The 25,694-nt window shown below is 44.9% G+C and overlaps 2 protein-coding genes across 3 annotated transcripts in view; one reads left to right on the plus strand and one right to left on the minus strand.

Moving 5' to 3' along the window:
- LOC135521673 (histone-lysine N-methyltransferase 2C-like) overlaps positions 1-23,031 on the plus strand; it is a 262,868-nt gene extending 239,837 nt beyond the window's left edge. Inside the window, 23 exon segments of the mRNA XM_064947353.1 lie at positions 3-1,604; positions 4,494-4,608; positions 4,806-4,875; positions 4,966-5,029; positions 5,251-5,483; positions 7,096-8,901; positions 9,098-9,304; positions 12,876-13,040; positions 13,244-13,385; positions 13,597-13,744; positions 13,929-14,107; positions 14,339-14,472; positions 15,093-15,363; positions 15,997-16,109; positions 16,720-16,803; positions 17,097-18,279; positions 18,532-18,668; positions 19,184-19,314; positions 20,078-20,261; positions 20,532-20,648; positions 20,784-20,857; positions 20,973-21,081; positions 21,287-23,031. Coding sequence (XP_064803425.1) covers positions 3-1,604; positions 4,494-4,608; positions 4,806-4,875; positions 4,966-5,029; positions 5,251-5,483; positions 7,096-8,901; positions 9,098-9,304; positions 12,876-13,040; positions 13,244-13,385; positions 13,597-13,744; positions 13,929-14,107; positions 14,339-14,472; positions 15,093-15,363; positions 15,997-16,109; positions 16,720-16,803; positions 17,097-18,279; positions 18,532-18,668; positions 19,184-19,314; positions 20,078-20,261; positions 20,532-20,648; positions 20,784-20,857; positions 20,973-21,081; positions 21,287-21,379 — 7,361 coding nt within the window. The 3' untranslated portion in view covers positions 21,380-23,031.
- Positions 23,032-23,071: 40 nt separating this feature from the next.
- LOC135522871 (polypeptide N-acetylgalactosaminyltransferase 11-like) overlaps positions 23,072-25,694 on the minus strand; it is a 34,058-nt gene continuing 31,435 nt past the window's right edge. For both annotated transcript variants that reach the window (XM_064949519.1, XM_064949521.1), the window contains exon 11: positions 23,072-24,237. In XM_064949519.1, the coding sequence (XP_064805591.1) occupies positions 24,106-24,237 (132 nt within the window). In that variant the 3' untranslated portion in view covers positions 23,072-24,105. The remainder of the gene's footprint in view (positions 24,238-25,694) is intronic.

Raw genomic sequence — 25,694 nt, forward strand, 5'->3', positions numbered from 1 at the left:
GGTCATGGGGGGCAACACCCAGATGGGGCTCCCCCAGCCCTTCCCCCCACAGAGCCATCCTGTCCAGCAGCACAACATCATGGGTCAGCCGTTCATCGAGCTCCGCCACAGGGCCCCTCAGAACAGAATGAGGATGCCCTTTGGGCATGGACCTCCCAATGTCATGGACCCCTCCAACCAGCCCCAGATACCACCCCAGGGCTTCATGGAAGGCCAGGAGATGGGCTTCACTGGGAACCAGTTATCCAGAATGATGGACCCCATGATGGACAGTCCTTCCCAGGGATCGGTCGGTCACACACACATGTCGGCTAGTATGGAGAACCTGCACCAGCAGCAGACTGAAGTCCCGATGACCATGGGGCAGCGACAGCATCCTTCACTGAATAGGTCACTCAGCCATCCTGTCACTGGTGAGCCACTCAATGCAGCGCCATCTAGTATGCTCTTGCCTGGGTCTAGCACCGGTCAAACGGAAGACACTCAGATACCCAGTGGAGACGGAATTGAGGAAAACTTGGACGCTGAAGACTCCGCAGTAAAGGACCTTGAAGATGTGGAGGTCAAAGACCTGGTCGATCTGAACCTGAACCTGGACCCGGATGATGGCAAAGACCTTGAACTGGGACCCAATGACCTGCACCTCGACGACTTCCTCATGTCAGGGAAGTTTGACCTCATCGCCTACACGGACCCCGAGCTCAACCTGGATGACAAGAAAGACATGTTCAGTGAAGAAGATCTGGACCTGGGCGACCCTATGGAGGACCACCAACAGGGTGAGACCTCAGACCTCCAGAAAGCCTTGTCGGAGAAGAGGAAAGGCAGCGTGGATGGCGCAGCCACCTCGTCCCGATCCGGGGGGAAATCTAACAAACGGGAGGCCAGCGAAGCGAAAAAGACCTTAGACATGTTTAAAACCGAGGATACAATCAAAACGGAGGTCAAAGATGAACACGTGCAAAACCAGGACCAGTCTCTCTGCAGTGGCCCGATGAATGACAACAGAACCATGACAAACCAAGAGGGCGCAGGGCTGTATGAGCAGCCTGGACAAACTGACTCCGGTTCAACTCCGGTCCTCTCCTGCCTTCTGATCAAAGAAAAACTGGAAAACATTGGGTTTGGCCCAAACTGCTCTCCTCAAAAAGGTAACATGACTGCCCAGGCCACCGGGCTACACCCAAGCACCGGCATGCTGATGCTACCTAGGCAACATGCCCAAGACAACAACAGGCTCAATCCCAGCGTGGCTATGGGACATCGGGTGAGCCCCACGTTGGTTCCGAGTAGACTTTCAATGGGAAACCTCAGCTTCGGGGCCTCAGCCAACCAACAGGTGGATCTCAACCTAGCCATGGTTGGAGCAGGTCAGCAGCCCACTGCCCACGGCCTGAACCCCCAGGGCCAGCAGGGCATATTCCCCCAACAGCAGGGACCCTCACTGGGGCAGGCCGGCCCACAGAACAGGCCTCTGCTGCTGGAAGAGCAGCCCCTCCTCCTTCAGGACCTGCTGGACCAGGAGAGGCAGGAGCAGCAGCAACAGAGGCAAATGCAGGCCATGATCCGACAGCGCTCCAGCGACTCCTTCTTCCCCAATATGGGTAAGGGCATTGAGCTTCAGATAGACATGTCTACTGTTTTGGTCACCCGTTTAATTTAGTCACACACATTACCAGGGTGTTGTCAGATTAGTTATCTGGGGGTTTTGTAGTCATTTTGCATGGTCATCCTTTTTGTTATAAATGTGGAATGTCGAGCCATTTCAGTTGGAGCCTCATGCTTTATTAAAGATTTTGAGGGAAAAGAAGTACTTGACATTTGTTCAATTGTAATTTGAGGAACAGAATGTTGGACTTAATTATTTTTTACGAAGAGATACTTTTGGGAGTCTTACTTCACCAGCGTTCCATCCATAAGTTTGACATGGCACTTGTTAGGGGTGGCTTCTTTTGAAATGGCTTAACTTCTTGACGCTACCCATCCCTGTAGCGGGATAATTTTCGCCTGCAACCGCTGAATAGCATAGCGCAACAGTCAAATAATATTACTAGAAGATATTCATATTCATTAAATCACAAGTGCAATATTTTGAAACACAACTTAGCCTTTTGTTAATCACCCTGTCGTCTCAGATTTTGAAATGATGCTTTACAGCGAAAGCAATCCAAGCGTTTGTGTAAGTTTAGAGATAGCCTAGCATAGCATTATGTACACTTAGCATTAGGAAGCTTGGTCACGAAAATCAGAAAAGCAATCAAACTAAACGTTTACCTTTGATCTTAGGATGTTTCCACTCACGAGACTCCCAGTTACACAGCAAATGTTCCTTTTGTTCCATAAAGATCATTTTTATACCCAAAATACCGACTTTTGTTTGTCGCGTTATGTTCAGAAATCCACAGGAAAGAGTGGTCACGACAACGCAGACGGAAATTCCAAATAGTCTTCATAATGTCCACAGAAACATGTCAAACGTTTTTTATAATCATTCCTCAGGTAGTTTTTAAAATATATCAACCGAGTGTGTAGCTTTTTCCATTACAACGGGAGGAGCAATGGCCGTTTTACTCAATTGCGCACCAACTCACTCTGAGAGCCCCCACCTATCCACTTACGCAATGTGATCCTTCACACACATTTTTCAAAATAAAAGCCTGAAACTATGTCTAAAGACTGACACCTTAGGGAAGCCACAGAAAAAAGAATCTGGTTGATATCCCTTTAAATGAAGGACAGGCACGCATAGGAACCCAGAAGTTTCAAAATAAGAGGCACTTCCTGATTGGATTATCCTCAGGCTTTCGCCTGCAATATCAGTTCTGTTATACTCACAGACAATATTTTTACAGTTTTGGAAACTTTAGAGGGTTTTCTATCCTAATCTGTCAATTACAGTGGGGCAAAAAAGTATTTAGTCAGCCACCAATTGTGCAAGTTCTCCCACTTAAAAAGATGAGAGGCCTGTAATTTTCATTATGGGCACACTTCAACTATAACAGACAAAATGAGAGAGAAAAATCCAGAAAATCACATTGTAGGATCTTTTAATGAATTTATTTGAAAATTATGGTGGAAAATAAGTATTTGGTCACCTACAAACAAGAAAGATATCTGGCTCTCCTAGACTTGTAACTTCTTCTTTAAGAGGCTCCTCTGTCCTCCACTCGTTACCTGTATTAATGGCACCTGTTTGAACTTGTTATCAGTATAAAAGACACCTGTCCACAACCTCAAACAGTCACACTCCAAATGCCACTATGGCCAAGACCAAAGAGCTGTCAAAGGACACCAGAAACAAAATTGTAGACCTGCACCAGGCTGGGAAGACTGAATCTGCAATAGGTAAGCAGCTTGGTTTGATGAAATCAACTGTGGGAGCAATTATTAGGATATGGAAGAGATACAAGACCACTGATAATTTCCCTCGATCTGGGAGTCCACGCAAGATCTCACCCCGTGGGGTCAAAATGATCACAAGAACGGTGAGCAAACATCCCAGAACCACACGGGGGGACCAAGTGAATGACCTGCAGAGAGCTGGGACCAAAGTAACAAAGCCTACCATCAGTAACACACTACGCCGCCAGGGACTCAATTCCTGCAGTGCCAGACGTGTCCCCCTGCTTAAGCCAGTACATGTCCAGGCCCGTCTGAAGTTTGCTCGAGAGCATTTGGATGATCCAGAAGAAGATTGGGAGAATGTCATATGGTCAGATGAAACCAAAATATAACTTTTTGTAAAAACTCAACTCGTCGTGTTTGGAGGACAAAGAATGCTGAGTTGCATCCAAAGAACACCATACCTACTGTGAAGCATGGGGGTGGAAACATCATGCTTTGGGGCTATTTTTCTGCAAAAGGACCAGGACGACTGATCCGTGTAAAGGAAAGAATGAATGGGGTCATGTATCGTGGAGTGGCCAAGCCAGTCTCCAGATCTCAACCCCATAGAAAATCTTTGGAGGGAGTTGAAAGTCTGTGTTGCCCAGCAACAGCCCCAAAACATCACTGCTCTAGAGGAGATCTGCATGGAGGAATGGGACAAAATACCAGCAACAGGATGTGAAAACCTTGTGAAGACTTACAGAAAACGTTTGACCTCTGTCATTGTATATAACAAAGTATTGAGATAAACTTTTATTGACCAAATACTTATTTTCCACCATAATTTGCAAATAAATTCATAAAAAATCCTACAATGTGATTTTCTGGATTTTTTTTCTCATTTTGTCTGTCATAGTTGAAGTGTACCTATGATGAAAATTACAGGCCTCTCTCATCTTTTTAAGTGGGAGAACTTGCACAATTGGTGGCTGACTGAAAACTTTTTTTGCCCCACTGTATATGCATATTCTAGCATCTGGTCATGAGAGATAGGCTGTTTACTTTGGGAACGTTATTTTTCCAAACATAAAAATAGTGCCCCCTAGCTTCAAGAGGTTAAAAGATGGTCAACTAGCTACGATTAAGTGGACTTCTTTATTTTTTAGCAGACTTTGATGCCATCACGGACCCGATCATGAAGGCCAAGATGGTAGCTCTGAAGGGAATCAATAAAGTCATGGCTCAAAACAGCATGGGAATGCCCCCAATAGTCATTAACAGGTAAGACAAAAGCTCACCCTAATGCTAGCTCATTATTTGTGCTTGTGGGTAATATGTACTTTCATTTAAAGGCTTTTTGTAATACTCTCTTGGTCCGTCCGAAACACTATTGAGAAGCTTAGTATTGGATGGGAAATATTTAGAAGTAAATGTAATGTTCCCTAAAACAACGATCCTCTCATTTGTCTTTGTGGCAGAATTCAGCAGACGCCAGGAGCACATGGACCAGATGCTGCCGCCGCTCTGCCACAACATGTGCTTGGACAGGTAAGCATTGTGAATCAACCACTGTCTGTCTGTTTCATCTATTCTGCTAAAAAACAAGGCCTCATTACCGTTGGTTAATTATTTTCGCAGGACGGGAAGTTGGCTCCACAGATGGCAAGACCAAACCCCCCAAATTTTGGACCTGGATTTGTCAGTGAGTGGACGACAACCCAATGTTTTTTTCATTTGAATTTGATCATGACATCCTTATTCACTTTAACCAAATGATTAATCATAGACCATTCTTTAGGTTTCTTCAGTATTTCATATGTTGACCACCATATCCAATCCAGGGTCTCTTCGATTTCACCTATATCCCTTTGGGATTTATACATCCAAAGTAAAAATGGTGCCTAACCCAGTCTTGTTTCTCAGACGACAGCCAGAGGAAGCAGTATGAGGAGTGGCTCCAGGAGACCCAGCAGCTGCTCCAGATGCAGCAGAAGTTTCTAGAAGATCAGATTGGGGCCCACAGGAAGTCCAAGAAGGCCCTGTCGGCCAAACAGCGGACCGCCAAGAAGGCGGGCCGGGAGTTCCCTGAGGAGGACGTCGAGCAGCTGAAGCATGTGACCGAGCAGCAGAGTATGGTGCAGAAGCAGTTGGAGCAGGTAGCTAACTAAATGTAGCGGGAGTTAATTACCGGCATTCCATGTTGAAGGTTTTGAAAATATTGAGATCTTGGATTTGGCTTATGTTTTTTACATTACAAGATTTTACGACGTTACATGGCATAATCTGTAAAATGATTGGAAAGTCTGAGTACCTAAATAATGTAAAGAAAGAGAGCGGTTGTAGTCATTCACCTTGAAGAGGTGGATAAGAAAAGGGAATCACATCTTAAGCCACCTGAATAGGCTGATTCTCTCTGGAATCTTTGAGGGTCTACTTCAGGATTTGCCTCCAACCCTTTTGGTTTTAAGCACCTGTATCATTTTGGATTCTCTCTTATAGATTTTCTCTTGAAGTTAAACCTCTGTTGGCGGCTCTTTATCACATCTTTGCTTTGTATTCCCGTCCCCTCAGAAATGGGAAAACACCTTGATTATGACCATGAACGTTTTGGGTTAAATGTCCTCCTCCTTAGCAACACAAAGCTTAAATGCTGCAATGCATCTGCTATTTTTATTTGTATTTATTTGATTGAAACTTTATTTTACTAGGCAAATTACAAAACATCCATCACGACAAGAGACAACACAACAAATAACTTCTTGTTTTATTGAGAATCAAGGGAAACATTACGCCTGAAAACAAACCTTTTGACCTTTTCTTAGCAACAAAGTGGCGACTTCGCTAATTATTTCCAACTGTTGTGACCTTTTCATTGTGGCGAGGCGCGAGACTTCACTGTCGCATGAAGACCACAGGAGACAGCAGTCTACTCTGTCAACATTTTCACAAGGCTTTTTTTAATAAGAGGTTTTACTAAGTAACTGCCAAAATAAAAGAAACACCAACATTTTGTGTCTGAATGGGGCGTTGGGCCACCATAACAGCTTCAATCCACCTTGACATACACTACCGTTCAAATGTTTGGGGTCACTTAGAAATGTCCATGTCCCTGCTCCAGATACTCAACTAGTCTAAAGGCAAGTTTTATTTCTTCTTTAATCAGTGCAACAGTTTTCAGCTGTGCTAACATAATTGCTAAAGGGTTTTCTAATGTTAAATTAGCCTTTTAAAATAAACTTGGATTAGCTAACACAACGTGCCATTGGAACACAGGAGTGCTGGTTGCTGATAATGGGCATCTGTACGCCTATGTAGATATTCCATTTAAAAAATCAGCTGTTTCCAGCTACAATAGCAATTTACAACATTATCATTGTGTACACTATATTTCTGATCAATTTGATGTTATTTTATTGGACAAAAAAATTGCGTTTCTTCCAAAAACAAGGACATTTCTTATTTCTTATATTCTAAGATATTAAGATAATGTTATTTACTTGGTAATGGTTCAATCTAATTTCTTGTGGGTAGTGAAGCATTCTCTATTTCCAGGTAATTGCCAATTTTATGGAGGCATAAGCAACAGAAAATAGTATTTGATCACTCTGTTCTTTCTGTGATTGCCAGGTAAATACCAATTCTAATTGGACTGGATACAAAAGTGGTGCCTAAAAATGTTTCTCAATATCTTCTTGGACTGTGCAGATCCCTTCAATCTGCTCACATTTCTCTGTTTTCTTTTTCCTCTGTTTTCTTTCTCTCTGGTAGATTCGGAAACAGCAGAAAGACCATGCAGAGCTGATAGAGGAGTACCGTGTCAAGCAGCAGCAGCAACGGCCATGTCTCCAGGCTCCTATGATGCCACCCATGCCTGGGATGCATACTCAAGCTGCCCCTATGATGCCCGGAGCGCCCCCTATGGGCCAGCCCATGATGGGGCCCATGATGCCAATGCAGCCCCACCCCAGCCAACATAACCCTGCCTGCATTCCCAACATGCCAGGCTGGCACCCAGGGGGAGCCCAAGGACTGATGGGAGGCCCAGGTCCAAGAATTCCAGCTCACATGCCCCCACAGATGCCCCTTGCCAGCCCTGCCCAGTTGCCACCGCCCCAGTTACCACCCCAAGCCCAACTACCACCACAGCCCCCACCCTCAATGGTGCCTGGCGCAAAAGCTACACCAACGGGAAACGGAGCAGGTGCCCAGGGAGCGAATGGTGGAAGTGGTGGCAACAGCCTCGCTGTGAAATTTGACGACAACAACCCATTCAGTGAGGGCTTCCAGGAGCGCGAGAGGCGGGACCGCCTGAGGGAGCAGCAGGAGCGACAGAGGGTCCAGCTTATGCAGGAGGTGGAGAGGCACCGGGCCATGCAGCAGCGGCTGGAGATGGAGCAGCAAGGCCTGGGTCTGGGGCCTACTGGGCTCCCATCCGGCTCTGGAGCTACAAACCCCGGAGGGGATAGCTTGACCCACATGCCATTCTACAGTACTGATCTGCCCCAAGACTTCATGCAACCCTCTAGGCCTCAACAACAGCAGGGGCAGCTAGGGCCCATGTACCCCGAGCAGAGCAACACGCAGCCAAGCTTCACCAGCACTGGCGGGCCACTCCCAGGTCAGGGCTTCATGCCGGATGGTGAGCGCAGGTCCATGCCTGGGAACAGGGCATTTGGTAGTCCCGAGATGGGTCCCAATTTCCGGTCCAAAATCCCCATGCTACAGGGGCTTAACTATCCCCCTGGACAGCCCCGTCCCACTGGGTTCAGAGGCCGTGGGATGATGCCTCAGGTTGGGGGCGAGGGACATGGACCCCCATTCGGAATGGACTCATCCACCCCCCTACCTCCCAGCTACCCTGGCTCAGGCCAGTCCTTGATCCAGCTCTACTCCAACATCATCCCAGAGGAGAAGGCCAAGAAGAAGAGGAACAGGAAGAAGAAGAGAGACTCTGTCGACGACGCTGACTCAGTCAAGACCCCATCCACTCCCCACTCAGACCTCTGCGCCCCACTGACTCCCTCCCACTTGTCTGACACCTCATCCACCCCCACCCGGAGTCTCAGCATTCCTGGAGAACAGGATCTGTCTGATCTTTTCCTCCCTGTGGGGTCCTCTGGTTTGGCCCCCTCCTCAGAACTGGAGAGGCAGCTCTCGGGCAGCAGCTTAGCCCAGGGTGGGCTCTCCAACATGGGCTCGGAGAATGACCGGGCCTCCCAGTTTGACGAAACCCTCCAAATCAAGCTGGAGAGGATAGAGACTGAGTGCAGAGGGGCCGTGGCAGCCAACGAAGGGTCTGCCTTGTGGCACGGTCCCCGAGCCGGGGGGAAAGTGAAGGAGGAGGAGGGAAGCGAGGGTGGGCTCTCTTCGCCACTCCATGGCGCCAAAGGGGGGGACGCAGGGAATGAGCTGCTTAAGCACCTGCTGAAAAACAAGAGTACGCCCCCGCCAGGTGTCAGCGCCAACCAGGCCCCTCCCACACAGCAGATGTCCTGCAACAGCCTTAGCTCAGAGCAGGAGGCCTCGGCAGACCTCAAAGCCACCGCCAGGCCGGCCTCCACCACCAACAACATGGTGAGAAGGGAAAGACCACATTCACACAGACACTATAATCATCACACCTATGTTCTGAAATCAAACTATTTGGGTATAAAATGCACAAAAAATTGCTATTCAGTACTACATTGCTAAAGAAAGCCCTTTGTTGTGTCTATAATAGTAGCTCACATAATAGCTCACCAACCTTGCTTGTATCATTGTATTTTCCCAGACTCCCCCACACAGTCAGCTGACAGGAAGCACAGAGCTTCTAGAACCCTCTGTTCCGGCCCAGGGCAAAAGGGAGCAGCAACGCAACAAACGAACGCCCAAAAACGGGGCGGAGAAACCGCCGTCACGCTACAAGAGGAGGAAGAAGGAGGAAGAGGAGAGGCAGATCGGTTATTCCAGTACTGACAGTCTGACACAGCTCAAACGGGTACATGTCATAGTAGTCAGACACCAAACGTTGTTGAATGTGTTGATTAGCGTGTGTTTATTGAATCTGCAGTGGCGATTTTAGCATGTAAATCTTGGTGGGGCAAACGCAACAAATGTTTTTATGCATGCCAGCAAAGCCACTACACAACACGTGAATTTCACTATAACGGTGACAAACAGTGCCCACAAACTGTTAGGGCCTACATAAAGCTGTCCCAACAGCAGATCTTTCTTTTCAGCACCATGGAGTGAATCCTTACCACTGCTACACCTCACTATCAGCTGAGCCTTGTCTGGCAGCAAAACAGTTAATTCAGCCTCATTTACTGCCTTTAAAAAAAAAACATTGCTGCTATGGTTGACCTCCTTAAACAAATGTGGTTTTGCCTGGCAATTGAGATGTACAAACTATGGCATAAGGGGACGATAAGAGGCAATCCGTAATTTCGATTAAGACATTAATGAGCGAGCTAAGACGGACATAGTCAATATAACTATTTTTTTCAGCACTTTTGAAATGTACAGCGACAGAATTCAGAACATGGGCCGTTAAGAGTATTATCACTGTACACTAAGTCAGAACCGTAGGACAAATAAAGGGGGCATAATAAGCAGACAATGAAAGCTCTTACAATATTCGATGATGACATTTCTCTAAAACAGGCTATAGGCTACATGTACACCACCAAGTCAGAATAGTAGGCTAAATTATGAGGGCAAAGGGACCAAATTATTAGGGTGAGGCACATGGGCTACTAACACCTTACTACACATGTACTTAGTATTACTTTCTTAGCTAAAGTATACATATCTCCCTGCATCATTTATGCAGCAGCATAAAAACCATTTTGCACTTACCTTGTTCTGTGCTCACTTGAACAGGAAGGTAGCGTGACGGTCCTTCTTGTGGGCAAATTATGTCATCAAAGTCTGGCATTCATGGTGCTTTCAAGACAACTGGGTACTAAGTTTGAATCACGACGTCAGTGATCTTCAGATCGGAGCTCTAGAAAGAGGCCTGAGTTCCCGAATTGGAATTCTGAGTTGGATGACCGTTCAAAACGTATTTTCCTAGATTCCCAGTTGTCTTGACCGCGGCAAAAGTCATGCTGGATTGACAGCATGGCCAATGTATCCAACCTTTTCTTGGCCCATGGTGTTGCATGTGAATGTTTATCATTTTAAGCATGGAAAAGAGGCCCTTAACTTCTTGAAACTCCCCATCCCGGATCCTGGATCGTGACTAAAGCCTCAGGCTCATTAGCATAACGCAACATTTTCACAAAAAACAGATAACCAAATAAATAAAATCATTTACCTTTGAAGAGCTTCGGATGTTTTCAATGAGGAGACTCTCAGTTACATAGCAAATGTGCAGTTTTTCAAAAAAATATTATTTGTGTAAGACAAATCGCTCCGTTTTGTTCACGTTTGGCTATGAAAAAAACCTGTATACAGTTATAGCCTGAAGCTCATTAGCATAATGTAACGTTAACGATTTCTGAAAATCGCAAATAAAATGAAAATAATGCGCCTACTCTCAAGCTTAGCCCTTTCTTAACAACACTGTCATCTCAGATTTTCAAAATATGCTTTTGAACCATAGCAATTCACTAATTTGTGTAAGAGTATGCTAAGCTAGCTTAGCATTTTGAGTAGCATTTAGCACGCAACATTTTCACAAAAACCAGATAACCAAATAAATAAAATCATTTACCTTTGAAGAGCTTCGGATGTTTTCAATGAGGAGACTCTCAGTTACATACCAAATGTGCAGTTTTTCCTGAAAGCGTCTTTGTGTAGGAGAAATCGCTCCGTTTTGTACATCACATTTGGCTACCGAAACGAACCGAAAATTCAGTCACCTACAACGTCAAACTTTTCCGAATTAACTCCATAATATCGACCAAAACATGGCAAACGTTGTTTGGAATCAATCCTCAAGGTGTTTTTTCACATATCTCTTCATTGATATATCGTTCGTGGAAGCCTGCATTCTTCTCTGAATTCTGTGGAAAAATACTTGCAGCTGACTTTTGCGCACCAATTTCGGCGCAGGACACCGGGCGGACACCTGGTAAATGTGGTCTCTTATGGTCAATCTTCCAATGATATGCCTACAAATACGTCACAATGCTGCAGACACCTTGGGGAAACGACAGAAAGGGCTGACTCACTCCTCTCGCATTCACAGCCATATAAGGAGACAATGGAAAACTGAGCCTCAAAAATCCTGCTCATTTCCTGGATGCCGTTTCATCTTGGTTTTGCCTGTAGCTCACGTTCTAGGGCACGCACAGAAAATATCTTTGCAGTTCTGGAAACGTCAGTGTTTTCTTTCCAAAGCTACCAATTATATGCATAGTCGAGCATCTTTTTGTGACAAAATATTGCGCTTAAAACGGGCACGTATTTTTATCCAAAAATGATATAGCGCCCCCAGAGTTTCAACAGGTTAAACACATACTTGGACTACACAGCTTCTCCACTAACTAGAAGGCAAAAGTAGTGATTGCGTTGCAAAGCTTGCAGTTAGCCACTGATTCCTTCCAAACCACTCATTGTTGAATTTGTGATTTCCAACTTTTTGTGTAATGTTTGTCCATTGTCCGTTTTATCTGTAATTTCTCTTGATATGACAAGGATTTACCAGTAGATTGTTGACTTGATTCATGATGACTGCTTGTCTAGCTTGCTTGCTAAGATTTTGAAAGTATGATGTTGACATGATCAGTCCAATCAAAGCTACAACGTGATTTGACGTCATTTTATCTGTGGCCAATGTGTTTTATTTCACCAGGTGGCCAGTTGAGAACAAGTTCTCATTTACAACTGCAACCTGGCCAAGATAAAGCAAATCAGTGCAACAAAAACAACAATACAAAGTTATACATGGGATAAACAAACATACAGTCCCCTTGACCTTAAGCCTTCTTAGATTGGCACGTCTAATGTAAATCTATGGCAGCACCCAAGGGGCTTGAATTTTCTAGCTCTCCCTGTAGATTTTGCAGTGACGTTGTGTCCCCATGAGTGACAGAACACCGAGTCAATCACGGTGCAACTAGAGAACATTACCAACCCCTACTCTCTGTATTTTCCACTGGCTGCCCCACAACCACAGATAGCAGTTGCTTGGGCACAAACGTGGGTGTTATTTTGCTGTTTTCTGTTAACACACCTCATAAATTACTGTCATCTTAATGTTTAATTGAACGGTCCGTGGATTTTTGAAAGAAGCACTCGGAATTTGTGGACGGCATAAACAGAATATTACATGGAAAATATATAGTACTTTTTAGGTGAATAATAATGAAATAATTGCATGTCATTCAAATTAGGAGTAGATATACCATGGATCATTCAGCAGTGAACTATTCTGCTTTTTGTCTTGACCTCCCAAGTCTCCATACACTTTCGATAAAATGACTTCAGCTAATAACCGTCAATAGTTTTTATTCAATTTCTAAAACAAATTTGAATCCTGTTCAGTGCCGACCTCAAAATTTAAGCAGTGAGAAAGCCTTTGGCCTTACTAACCCTCTTCCCCCTCTTCTCTTCCTCCACAGCAGCTTTCTCTGCTGCCCCTGATGGAGCCCCTAATGGGGGTCAACTTTGCCCACTTCCCACCCTTCGGCAGCGGGCAGGTCAACGGGGAGAACAGGCTGTCGGGCTCCTTCGGCAGCGCCTCTCTGGACGGCGTGTCAGACTACTATTCACAGCTCATCTACAAGGTGAAGAGAGACCCTTAGGTCAAAAGTTGTGTAGGCACGTCCGTCTGTTTTTCATGTGAAGACAACAAGGTATATTATAGGAAAGGAATAGTTTTTATAGACAAGAAAAAGGATACCCGCACACTGTTGAATGTTCCTGTATATTCAAACACATTTCCCTAGTCGGATCCAGTTAAAATGTTGTCTGCTTTGCCATTTTGTAGCAGAACAACTTGAGCAACCCACCTACCCCTCCAGCATCACTCCCACCCACGCCGCCTCCCATGGCGAGGCAGAAGATGGTCAACGGGTTCGCCACGGCCGAGGACCTCGCCAGGAAAGCTGCTGTCTTGGGCAGCCATGATGGTAAAGTGACTCGTGTTAAAAATCACTTCGGAGAAGTAATGCTGTGGTAATATTGTAGCCAATGTTAAAGTGATTTGAAAATATATTATATATATCAAAGAATCTTTGCTGGCATTTTAATGGCAAGACACATTTCTGTGATCTGAAAATAAAAAGGACAATCCATTTTTGTGTTTCAATGGCTGAAATATGTTTGTTGAATTAACATTAGTGATCAAAGGACTGGGAGCCAAGCAGCTACCTACAGCATTCCGGACAGAGGAAGACCTCATGGCCCATGACATCACCCGGGGGCCCAAGACAGTGGACGTTCCCGCCTCGCTCCCCACACCACCCCATAACAACCAGGAGGAACTCAGGTGAGGACTTGCAAATCCACATTTCAATGGGATTTAGAGTGCGGATGGTTCCTACCTCGCTTCTGAACGAGTAACTATAGTAACTCATTTTGCTTCTGAGGGGAGTATTAAAGACTGACTTATATCCTGCTGTACTGCACTGGCTCAGTGGTTGAACTCGTTTCCTTCATTCTGTACGTCCCAGGGGCCAGGACCACTGTGTAGACAGGGACACCCCCGACAGCTTTGTCCCCTCCTCATCCCCCGAGAGCGTAGTCGGCATGGAGATCAGCCGCTACCCCGACCTGTCAAAGGTCAAGGAAGAGCCCACCTCGCCTTGCTCCTCTCCCGTCATACCCATGCTGCCTAGCGCCAGCGGGAAAGGTAAGAATCACACACCTTTCACTCCTGGCTGAAGTAGAGGTACCAATAAATGGTCATTTAGAGTTATGTTGAGTTAGAAGTTTTGCTTGTTAGTACTACTAATCATTAGGTAGCGATTGTATTGGTGAAGATCTTTAAGAATAATTCTCAGGCCAGGGTTATACACGCATTTTAACTGCTGATTTGTGTTGGTTCCTGTGGAATATTAGATTGTCTGGTTGTTTCCTTTAGGAACTGAGATAAAGCAAGAGGTCAAGATTGAACCCTCAAGCTCCTTCTTCGGGTCCCAGTTTGGACAGCCTCCATCCTGCGCCAAAGCTGGACTGGTATCCATAGAAATCACCTTGAATCCGGTCTCAGCGGAGGTGAGTGGTTAAACGCAACTGTAAACAGCCCATTTTTACTATTATAGTTGAGTTTATTTCATGTTGTACACATTTGCAGCTATAGACTGAATTGCAGTGGACATAGTGAATACATACATAACTGTAAATACACTTCTGGGTAACCAAACCAGACCATATACAACACATTCAAGAAAGCTCATTTCCATGATAGTCTCTCGTATAGCTTCGGCAGGAGTAACTAGATTGAGCCGTGGGATGATTTTTGTCAGAGCAAATAGACGGGGGCAGGAAAATAATTATAATAATTTGCACATTGCAAATGGACTACAACTAAAGCACAAAAAGTGCTTGTATTTGAAAATAATTATTTTATACCTTGATTATGTTGAGACACGATCACATATTTATTTTTTTATTCGTGGGAATATTTGGGAACCGATTGCCTAAATTAAACACAGTTTTTACAGAATTCCTGGTCATTTTAGTCCAAAATAATAAAAATAGGTTCCCCCCAGAAAATACATATCACTCGCGGGCCGAGAACGGCCACCTGTTGCCGACCCCCGGCATGGGGCTGTTGTAATGACCACCACTGGCTATAAACTTATTTGACTTCCCTAACACTTCTGGACCTGCAGAACATCCCTGGCGTTGTGGCTGCGGTGGCCGATCTACTGTGTGTGACCATCCCCGGCAGCTACGAGGTGAGCCGCAGCCCAGAGCGCAGCTCCCTGGCCTTACTGGCTGGACTCAAGGTGCCTCAGACCCAGGGAATGGACCCCCTTCACGTATCCATGTTTCCCCAGCACCAGCAGCCCCCCACCATGAGGTCCCTGAGACCCCCTGGATCACCCAACCATCCCAGATTTAGCCAGCCATTTCAGCCCATTGGCCCACCCACCAGCGCAGGTCAGTCCCCACCAGCGATCCAACTTTAATCTGCCGATGATAGTGATGGAAGAAATTAGGTTTCTGGCTTCAGAGCTGGTAAAACGGTGGTGGCACTATATCTTTCAATTAAATTATTTCACAAAAATCTATTTATCACTGTCATGTTATCAACAGACTAACAATCAAATGGCATGCGTTCCTAAGCTTCTCATTTTGGTTATTTCAAAACATGATTTTTCAGTTTGTACAAGCTATTTTAGTAAATATCTTTTAGCTCAGGAAATGGCAGGCAGATAAGCACTGTGATTAAGTTATTTTCCCATTACCCTCAATAAAGGCAATTGGCTGTTTAGAACAGATTTTGGGCCAAATCTGGGCATGGAAACACCAGTCTGTGTGTGTCAGAAACCTCTCTACTCTCAGTGGATACTCCCATCTAGCCTCGTATTGATCATGTCTGAGATGTGAAAAGTTAATGAAAGCCACTAATGTTTGGGGAGGTTGAACCTGTTAGCTCTTTGGCTAACTTGATTGTGAAGAAGCCCTTTAGAAATAACCTCAACGCAATCACAATATGGCTGTTTCCTTCTTGTTCAGCTGTAATTCACCCAGTTGTTTTTTGTGACGAATTGATGTAAAAATGTGTTTTAGGTTCAGCTGCCAGGGGGGAGGGGCCTAAACCCCAGTGGTGCTGCCACTGCAAGGTGGTGGTTCTGGGAAACGGAGTGCGCAAGTCCACCAAAGACCTAGCCTGCAGCAAACGAGTAAGCCCCATATCAGTTGTTGCTCAACTGAAGCAAGCATTGTTACTTAATATGAACATGTTTAGTCATTTAAACTGCAAAAGCCTGAAATTAATTCCTATCGTATAAGAATATGAATTGTCAATTATTTTAAGTATTACCATAATACATTCACTAGTAGTGTACAGTGAAAATGATCAGAGTTTTGTTGATATGGAATGAGATTTATCTAAGCCCAACAGTAGTAATGAAATAAAGTCAACCTAACTGCCGCGACGCCCCGTCTGATATACCACGAGATGAGTGGAGATGGCCTGGGTTGAGCATGATTTCATTAACAGCCAGGCTGTTTAATCAGGAGTTACCTTTTGATCTTCTCCTCCTGCCAGCCCACACATGTACACACTTGCCTAGATTAAAGAAAGGTAAAATAAAAAACAATGGTTGTTTCTAAACAGTTGGCGACTAATGCATGTTCAGAACAAGTGACCTGGTTCCTGGTCATTAAAGGCAAAACGTTTTGCAACAGAAAAAAAAAGTTTCTTATTGGACAGGTTTAGTTGTCCTCCCAGTTTCGGAGCATTTCCTTTATTTTTGTGGCAACTGAACATGATGTCTCTGCTTTCTGCAGGAGAGACCGAGCCAGGTGTTCTGCAGCCGCAACTGTGTTGTCCTCCACACCGCAGCCACACAGTCCAAAGCCACAGACAGTAAGGTGTGTATCTCTAACTGGACTCTTCGCTTTTTCTCTCTTAGCTTTTTGAGAACCTCACTGACACCAGTACGGTAGGTAGACAGACGACAAGGCAGGATTGTTACAATAGGTTATAGATTGCATGGAGAATGAGTGGATTTATGGGTTTTCATTTTAGCGCAGTCAAAAAGCAGGTGGACTATTCTAACATGGTCTAACAATGACCACAGCTGGGCAAACAAAGATGCCATTGCTGAGAGTAATTAGCATGAGACTTTTCATTGGATTCCTAATGAGTAAACTCTCTTTCGCAGCCAAACACGTCTCCTCTCTTGCCTGAGTCGTCGGTCAAAGAGAACCCGTCCAAGGTGCTCCACCAGTATAGTAACAACATGTCCACACTGGACGTCCACTGCCTGGCCCAGCTGCAGCCCAAACAGTCTGCCCCCTCCAGCCCCCCTCCCATCTCCTTCCCCACAGAGAAACCCAAGCCGGACACCCTCAAGGTGACGGTCAAGCTCAAGCCAAGGCCCCGAGCAGTCCACTCTGCCAGCGGGGGTGGTGATGACATGTCGCCTCGCCACCACAAGCGCTGGAAGGGCCTGCGCTGGCGCAAGTGGAGTGTACACGTCGTGTTTCCCACTAGAGGCAGCCTGCTGTCCTCTCTACCCGGTGAGGATGAGGTAGATGAGCTGCTGAGGAAGCTGGGTGCCTCTCTGCGTCCTGATCCCCTCCCCCGGGACCTGCGGCGTTGCTGCTTTTGCCACGAGGAGGGCGATGGCATGACAGACGGCCCCGCACGCCTCCTCAACCTGGACCTGGACCTGTGGGTACACCTGAACTGCGCCCTGTGGTCATCTGAGGTGTATGAGACGCAGGCGGGCGCCCTGATCAACGTGGAGCTGGCACTGCGGCGGGGCATGGCGGTGCGCTGCACCTACTGCCAGCAGACAGGCGCCACCAGTGGCTGCCACCGGCTGCGCTGCGGCAACGCCTACCACTTCACGTGCGCGCTCAAGGCCCAGTGCACCTTCTTCAAGGACAAGACAATGCTGTGTCACCTGCACCGGCCCCGTGGCATCGGCGGTGGCGACGGGAGAGGAGGCGACAGGGCCGTGGCGCCCGCCACTACCCACCACGACCAGGAGCTGCGATGCTTCACAGTGTTCCGCCGCGTCTACGTGCAGCGCGACGAGGCACGGCAGATGGCCAGCATCGTGCAGCGTGGCGAGCGCCGGCACACGTTCCGCGTGGGAAGCCTGGTGTTCCACACCGTGGGTCAGCTGCTGCCCCAGCAGATGGCTGCCTTCCACTCAGCGAACGCCATCTTCCCCGTGGGCTACCGGGCCAGCCGCATCTACTGGAGCACACGCCAAGGCAACCACCGATGCCGCTACCTGTGCTCGGTGGAGGAGAACGAGGGCCAACCGGAGTTTGTGGTGCGGATGATAGAGCAAGGCTACGATGACCTGGTGCTCACCGGCGCCTCACCCAAAGGTAAGAGGGCAGGGTCAAATACATAAGTCAAATACTTCAGGTCCACTTATGTGCAAACAATTCAAAAGCTACATCAAACTCACCTCAAATACTTTGACAAATGCATTTGTCTAGTGTAGAAACAGGGTCAAGGATGGTTAGAAAGCTAGCCAAAATATGGGTTATGGTTAGATTTACACAAAGTAAAACTAGAACCATCCTGCTAAATTAATCTAGTTACCCTGACTGTCGAATCTCCCCTCTGTGTTGTAGGTGTATGGGACAAGATTCTGGAGCCTGTGGCTGACCGGCGTAACGAATCAGGAACTCTGAAACTGTTCCCCGTCTACTTGAAGGGAGAGGACCTGTTTGGATTCACCGTCACCGCCGTCACCAGGATCGTAGAATCGGTAAGAGCAGAGATGGCACGAGAGAGTAAAAGGAATAGTTTGAGAGAGTTGAATGTTTTAGGTGGGTGTGCAGTACAGCAGTTTGGTTTTGACTTTTGAATTGGTTTGGGCACATTTTTAACACTTTTGTTAAAAGCTCCCATGCAAAATAACTTCAACTCCATTAGGTGCTTTAAAGGAAAAGGCTTTCCATATGCACTCTAAGTACTTTGATGAAAGGTTCTCCATCAAACACACTAGTTTTATCTGACTTTGCAGTTGATTATGAAAGCACTTTTTGAGTCTAAGGTTAAGTGGTGTAAGATATGTATTTTATAAACTCCCTGTAGGAAAAACAGTTCAATAAATCCACTCATGTATCTTAATGGAAACCTGAAATGTACTGTTGAGTGTTTAAAGTATGATGAATACTTAATTGCAGCTTGTAATTAACAACTATTGGTTATTATTGACCCATTTTAATGGATTGAACTGCTTGAAAATGTTTAAAAAATAAAAAAAATGGGTGTGTGCAGCTCCCCGGAGTGGAAGCCTGTGACAGATATACTTTCCGGTTCGGACGCAACCCTCTCATGGAGCTCCCCTTGGCCATAAACCCAACTGGCAGTGCCCGCTCAGAACCCAAGGCCTGCAGCCATGTCAAGAGGTTGGTGTTAAGGTATTCTGTGTCATTTTACACTTAAGTTCCTGCCATGTTTGTTTCGGTTGATCACTGTTTTATCTCTGCAACACTTTGTCTTTGTTCCATTCACAACAAGGTGTTCGCTCTCCTCTTTCTTTATGCATGTTGTTCTTCCTTATACTTTAACTTCACTGCTGCCTACTTGAAGTCAAAACAGGTCATCTTTCAGCTTTCATTTGTTTAAATCACTGGACAGCTCAGTAACAAAAGATAACTGGTTTCCCTCATCACTGTTTTCTTGAAATAGTCATCCTTCAATGTCACATCTGTTATCAGTCAGCATTGTACATCTTACTGTCTTAGTGCCCTGATGACGCATAAGTGACACATTCGCTGTAAAATAATGCGAATGTTAAATATCCTGGGTTCCTGGAATGGTACTTACCGTTACATGTTGGTATATCTGCTCCCAGCCACACATTAACTGTCTTTCCACCCCAATAACTCTGGCTTCTCATTTGGTGGAACACCGCTTTCCCCGGAGGACCCAAATGAAGCTTATTCCTGGACCTTTAAATGGAGATTATCCATTGGCCATGTGTTTGTCCAGAAAACCACCAAAATGCAGTCCCACTTGCCGTTCAATCACCTTTCCATCAATGTCATACATGCATAGAAATAGAATAAGTAGAATGGTAGTACTGTGTTTCTATTTCGATGGTCATATACTACTTCCTGCGGGAATGCTTCAGGGTGTTGTATGTTTTGGCTCCTCCTCTTCCCATAGACCTCACACTTTGTCCAGCACCGGCATCGTCTCCTCTAAGTCCATGCAGATGGTTGGCAGCGTGGGTGTGGTGGAAGCACCGGAAGAGGTGATCCCCAAGCAGTTTGCATCCGTCCCCTTCCAGTACCGACGCATGAAAGCTGAGTGGAAGAGCAACGTGTACCTGGCGCGCTCCCGCATTCAGGTCTGTCACTGTGCTAGGGCTACATGCAGACTACTCAGGCCCTGATGCACATTCAATATCATTGTCTAACTTATTCAGGCACAGAAGTATCTCAATCTATTTTGCTTGATGCACATTGATTGAATTCAATTGGTTGCTTTTGTGGTAAGTAAGTACAAGTTACCTGTTGGGTTATGAGGACATGACTGGCATCATTCATAGTGGTCCTTTGCTTTCAGATTCATTGAGTTCAGTGTTTGAGGTGTTGACCCTCACTGTTTGTCCTGGCAGGGGTTGGGTCTGTACGCCGCCAGGGACATTGAGTCCCACACCATGGTGATTGAGTACATTGGTACCCTCATTCGCAATGAGGTCGCCAACCGGATGGAGAAGATGTACGAATCCCAGGTGAGTTCAGAAACCATTCCCATATGTTTCCCACAAGACTAAATATCATCCCCCTTCATCTTAACATCTACATGATAGCATAAGAGAAGAATGGCAATGTTGTATCTTCCATGTTATTCCCTTGCTGTGGTGCAGAACCGTGGAGTCTACATGTTCCGCCTGGACAGTGAGCATGTTGTCGACGCCACCATCACTGGCGGACCAGCAAGGTAAGAGTTTCCGACGTTCAGAATACACCATTTGACCCTACTTGTGTTACATTTCAACTCTGTGTTAATGTTGCTAGCATGTAGGAAAGTCGTTTACCTTTGGCATCGTCCTCAGATACATCAACCACTCCTGCGCCCCGAACTGCATCGCCGAGGCCGTGAGCTTGGAGAGAGGTGACAAGATCATCATCAGCTCTTGCCGCAATATCCAGAGAGGAGAAGAAGTAAGATATCCTCTTTCCATTAGCAATATGCCTCGTTATTGAAAGTAGAGACTGGAGACACATTGCACTGTGGCTAGTGGCTACCTCAGCCATGTGACACCAGCTAATGTTTAAGAATGGTCTCGTTGTGCATCCTTATCATCAGTTTGTCATTGAAGTAATAAGCACCTGAAGTGTTGATCTGATTTCTCTCTCTCTCTCTCAGCTGTGCTACGACTACAAATTTGACCTGGAGGACGACCAGCATAAGATCCCTTGTCACTGTGGTGCGGTTAATTGCCGGAAATGGATGAATTAGAACAGGGACAATTGGGGCAAAATACAGGCTACAACACTTCCAAATTATGGCGCGCACACACATTCCTTGTTATCTTTTTATATGCTTGTTGGTTCGTCAGCTGAAAAACGTATTACTTAAACAAAGACAACTTTATCAGGGCAAGACACTGACCGCAGAACTGTTAGAGAAGACTAAAGAGGGAAGGGGCATCGCAGGCACGAAGACAATTCTTTTTGAGGCTGAGAACCGAGTCTTTCACTTTATATATATATATATATATATATATATAAATGAATGGATTAGGGGAGGGTGTTTTGGGGTAGAATTCACCAGTTGACCAGGAGAGTTTTGTGCTGGCCACCGCCTTATTTAGTTATTGAGGCAGGTCCTCTGGATTATGAAATATATACAAATATATATATACATATAGTTACAGAAATGTAGACACCACTGAACAAGGAATGTACAGAGAAGACTTCCTTAGGGACAAAGCTAAGGGATTGTTAACTTGCACTAAAACAAATTTAGTCGAAAATACTTGATTCCATGAGTCAGTTTTTTTCCTTTTATGTAAAATACGAGAATTTTTGTATTTATTATCGAATCGCCGGCAAACTGCTGCCCAGGTGTTCAGTCTGATCAGAACGTGTTACTTTATACAAAGTGTAAATAGTCAATTAAGTAAACAATTGACCAAATGCTACCATAACTACATCATGGCTGTTTGGGTGAATACATTTTTTTTTGAGAAAAGTATTTAAGAAGGATGTCATATCATTCTAAGAGTTTATGTGCTGTATAAAACTGTACAGAATGTGTAAAAAAAAAAAAAATCTAGAGTATTTTTGTTGTATTTAGAATTACGTTGCGTTGTCAAATTCTGACCACTTGAATATACTTTGCGTTTCATTTTCCTTAGGACAATTTCTGTTTGCATTGACACGCGCAATCAAAGAGAGCACCAATCACATCGAGACGACTGAAATCCTAACCCTAGTTAATCTGACGTGAATGTAGAATTAGAGAGAACTGTGAATTTAAGGTTGGAAGCCACCCATACCATCAGTTAGCTTCTTTAACTGTATGCGTACAGCAGTCACTCTGAGATTCACCTCATTCAGATAATGCTGTGCTTGGGGGGGAAAATGCCTTTTACTTACCAGTTGCAGGAGACACAATTATGCTTTTCACATGAAATGATTTTTGTTTTTTGTTTACATTTCTTAAACATTCTGTTTAGTGCTGGCTAGTTGAGAAAAAATATGCTACTGTATGATCATTTTGATTTCTTTACACTCAATCACAAAAATTGGAATCTGGTACTAGCATTTCGTTGACCAGTTTGAAATGAAGTTTTCATTTGTGTGCACAACTTAAGTGAACTGTACAAAAGTTGGTATATTCAGTCTCGTTGTAATAAACAGTACATGGCATGATGTATTTTTAAACTTTCAGAAGAATCAATTGTATATAATTTTCCATAATGGTTAATGAAATTTGTTTCTTGGATATTTTCTCCTCTTGTACAATATTCAGAGCTCTTTAATAGTGTCTCTTTTCTTTGTCCTGTATAGTAATGTCTAAAAAGCCTTTTTGAAGTATACAGCGTGTGATGGAGTTTGGAATCAGATTTAGGATCATTTACAAAAAATAAAATATTTTACATCTTACATTTGCGCTACTTTTCTCTGTGGGGGTAAATGGACAACATTTTAATAAGAGCCTGACAAAGACTTTTAATCAATTGCAAATTTGTCAAAAGGGATGTTCATACTTCAAATAAACATTTAGTTGGTTGCCTCATTGCAAAAGAGAATAACTAATACAAAACTGCACCGCATAACTTAAGAAATTACATTTGGATAAGGGAAAAACTAGAACTCAAATCATCGTCAGATCTTGTTCAACCATCATAGCTCACCAGTACAGTGCAGAACAGGCCGTGAGTATGGATGATTTTGCTAGTATTGTGGGCATGACCCAAGACCGCTGACATACTGTAGGAAATTCCATTTCTATTTACCCTATTCGACATGATTTACGTAGACCGCACACACTATCCATCACTTGGTCAATATACCTGATGTAGAGCTAACACAGTGTAGCCTATCAATACAGTATTAAGGAAGTTGCCTTGCACATTTCAAGGGCATGAAAAATACATAACTTCAAAAACAAACTCCAGTGATCAAAATATTTGTACAACAGAAAGATACTCCCAAAGAAATGTCAACTAAATAACATGCAGTACTGTATGTCATAGCAATTAATATCAGATTGTAATAAGTACAGAATAAAATGCAGTTTAACTCTAAAACCTATAACACTGTCAGTCCATTGTTCTTAGTAAACACTTGTTTGGGACTTATACAAGATTAAACATTTCTCTGAATTGTCTAATGCAAGAGTGCTGTGCAAATTGGATTAAATTAAAAATAATTTGCATGATGCATTGTATTTAAAAAAAAATCTAAAACAGGACATGGAATACTAATTTTCAAGAGGGGGAAGTCAGGCATATGAATGACTACAGTACATATAGCGTACCCACTTAGAGCTCCATACTTTGTCCACGTCAGGCCGGAAGCAGTTCTGAAGACGAACAGCATTCATTTCTTCAAGAACACAGTCCGTATAATTACTTCCATCCCTCTCTTGCTTAGTTGTAGCAGCATGCAGTACTCCCCCCATCCAGAGGGGGGGCAGTCAGCGTCTGGTATGTAACTAGTCGTGGGGTATCAACATCAGCCCTCCAACTGCCACTGCTGGGACTGAGAGCCGTTGCAGATTGCCGTGGCAACATATCCCTTGGGGCTGATTGGGTCGACCACGGCCAGGCATTGGCCCACTGAGACTTGATACAGCCGGTTGCTTTTCTGGAGAGGGTTGGAAGAAGACAGGGCCATGTGTTACATACAGAATTGGGGTAGAGGAGGAAGACAGGGCCATATGTTGCATACCCTGCCTTCAGAAAGTACACTATATATACAAAAGTTAGTGGATTCGGCTATTTCAGCCACATCCGTTGCTGACAGGTGTATAAAAATCACTCACACAGCCATGCAATGGCTCGTACTGAAGAGCTCAGTGACATTCAACGTGGGACCGTCATACTGTAGGTTGCCACCTTTCCAACAAGTCAATTTGTCAAATTTCTGCCTTGCTTGAGCTACCCGTGTCAACTGTAAGTGCTGTTATTGTGAAGTGGAAACCTCTAGGAGCTGCTCAGCCACAAAGTAGTAGGCCACACAAACTCACAGAACAGTAGAAATTGTCTGTCCTCGGTTGCAACGCTCACTATCGAGTTCCAAACTGCCTCTGGAAGCAACGTCACCACACAAACTGTTCGTCTGGAGCGTCATGAAATGGGTTTCCATGGCCGAGCAGCCGCACACAAGCCTAAGATCACCATGTGTAATGCCAAGCGTCGGCTGGAGTGGTGAATCACGCTTAACCATCTGGCAGTCCGACGGACTGGGTTTGGCGGATGCCAGGAGAACGCTACCTGCCCGATTGCAGTGCCAACTGTAAAGTTTGTTGGAGGAGGAATAATGGTCTGGGGCTGTTTTTCATGGTTCGGGCTAGGTCCCTTAGTTCCAGTGAAGGGAAATCTTAATGCTACAGTGTACAATGACATTCAAGACAACTCTGTGCTTCCTATTTTGTGGCAATAGTTTGGGGAAGGCCCTTTCCTGTTTCAGTATGACAATGCCCCAGTGCACAAAGCGAGGTCCATACAGAACTGGTTTGTCAACATCAGTGTGGAAGAACTTGACTGGCCTTCAGAGCCCTATTCTCAACCTCATTAAACACCTTTGGGATGAATTGGAACACCGACTGCGAGCCAGGCCTAATCGCCCAACATCACTATTGCTCTTGTGGTTGAATGGAAGCAAGTCCCCACAGCAACATCTAGTGGAAAGCCATCCCAGAAGAGTGGAGGCTGTAATCGCAGCAAAGTGGGGGACCAACGCCATATTAATGCCCATGATTCTGAAATTAGATGTTCGATGAGCAGGTGTCCACATACTTTTGGTCATGTAGTGTAGTCACACCCCTCAATTTTTTTTCCTTCCACATTTTGTGTTTCAAGGTGGGATTAAAATACATTTGTCAACCATCTACAGAAAATACTTGCCAAAAAGGAGGAATAATTCAATCATTAGTTTAAATTATAAGTAGTCAATTCAGAGTCAATACAAGTTAGAATCACCTTTGGCAGTAATTAGTCTTTTTGGGTAAGTCTAAACGCTTTGCACATTTATTTTTTTTACATTTTTCAAGCTCTGTCAAATTGGTTGTTGATCATTGCTAGACAGCCATTTTAAGTCCA

Source organism: Oncorhynchus masou, chromosome 30, assembly GCF_036934945.1.
Source record: "Oncorhynchus masou masou isolate Uvic2021 chromosome 30, UVic_Omas_1.1, whole genome shotgun sequence".
Lineage (NCBI taxonomy): Eukaryota > Metazoa > Chordata > Actinopteri > Salmoniformes > Salmonidae > Oncorhynchus > Oncorhynchus masou.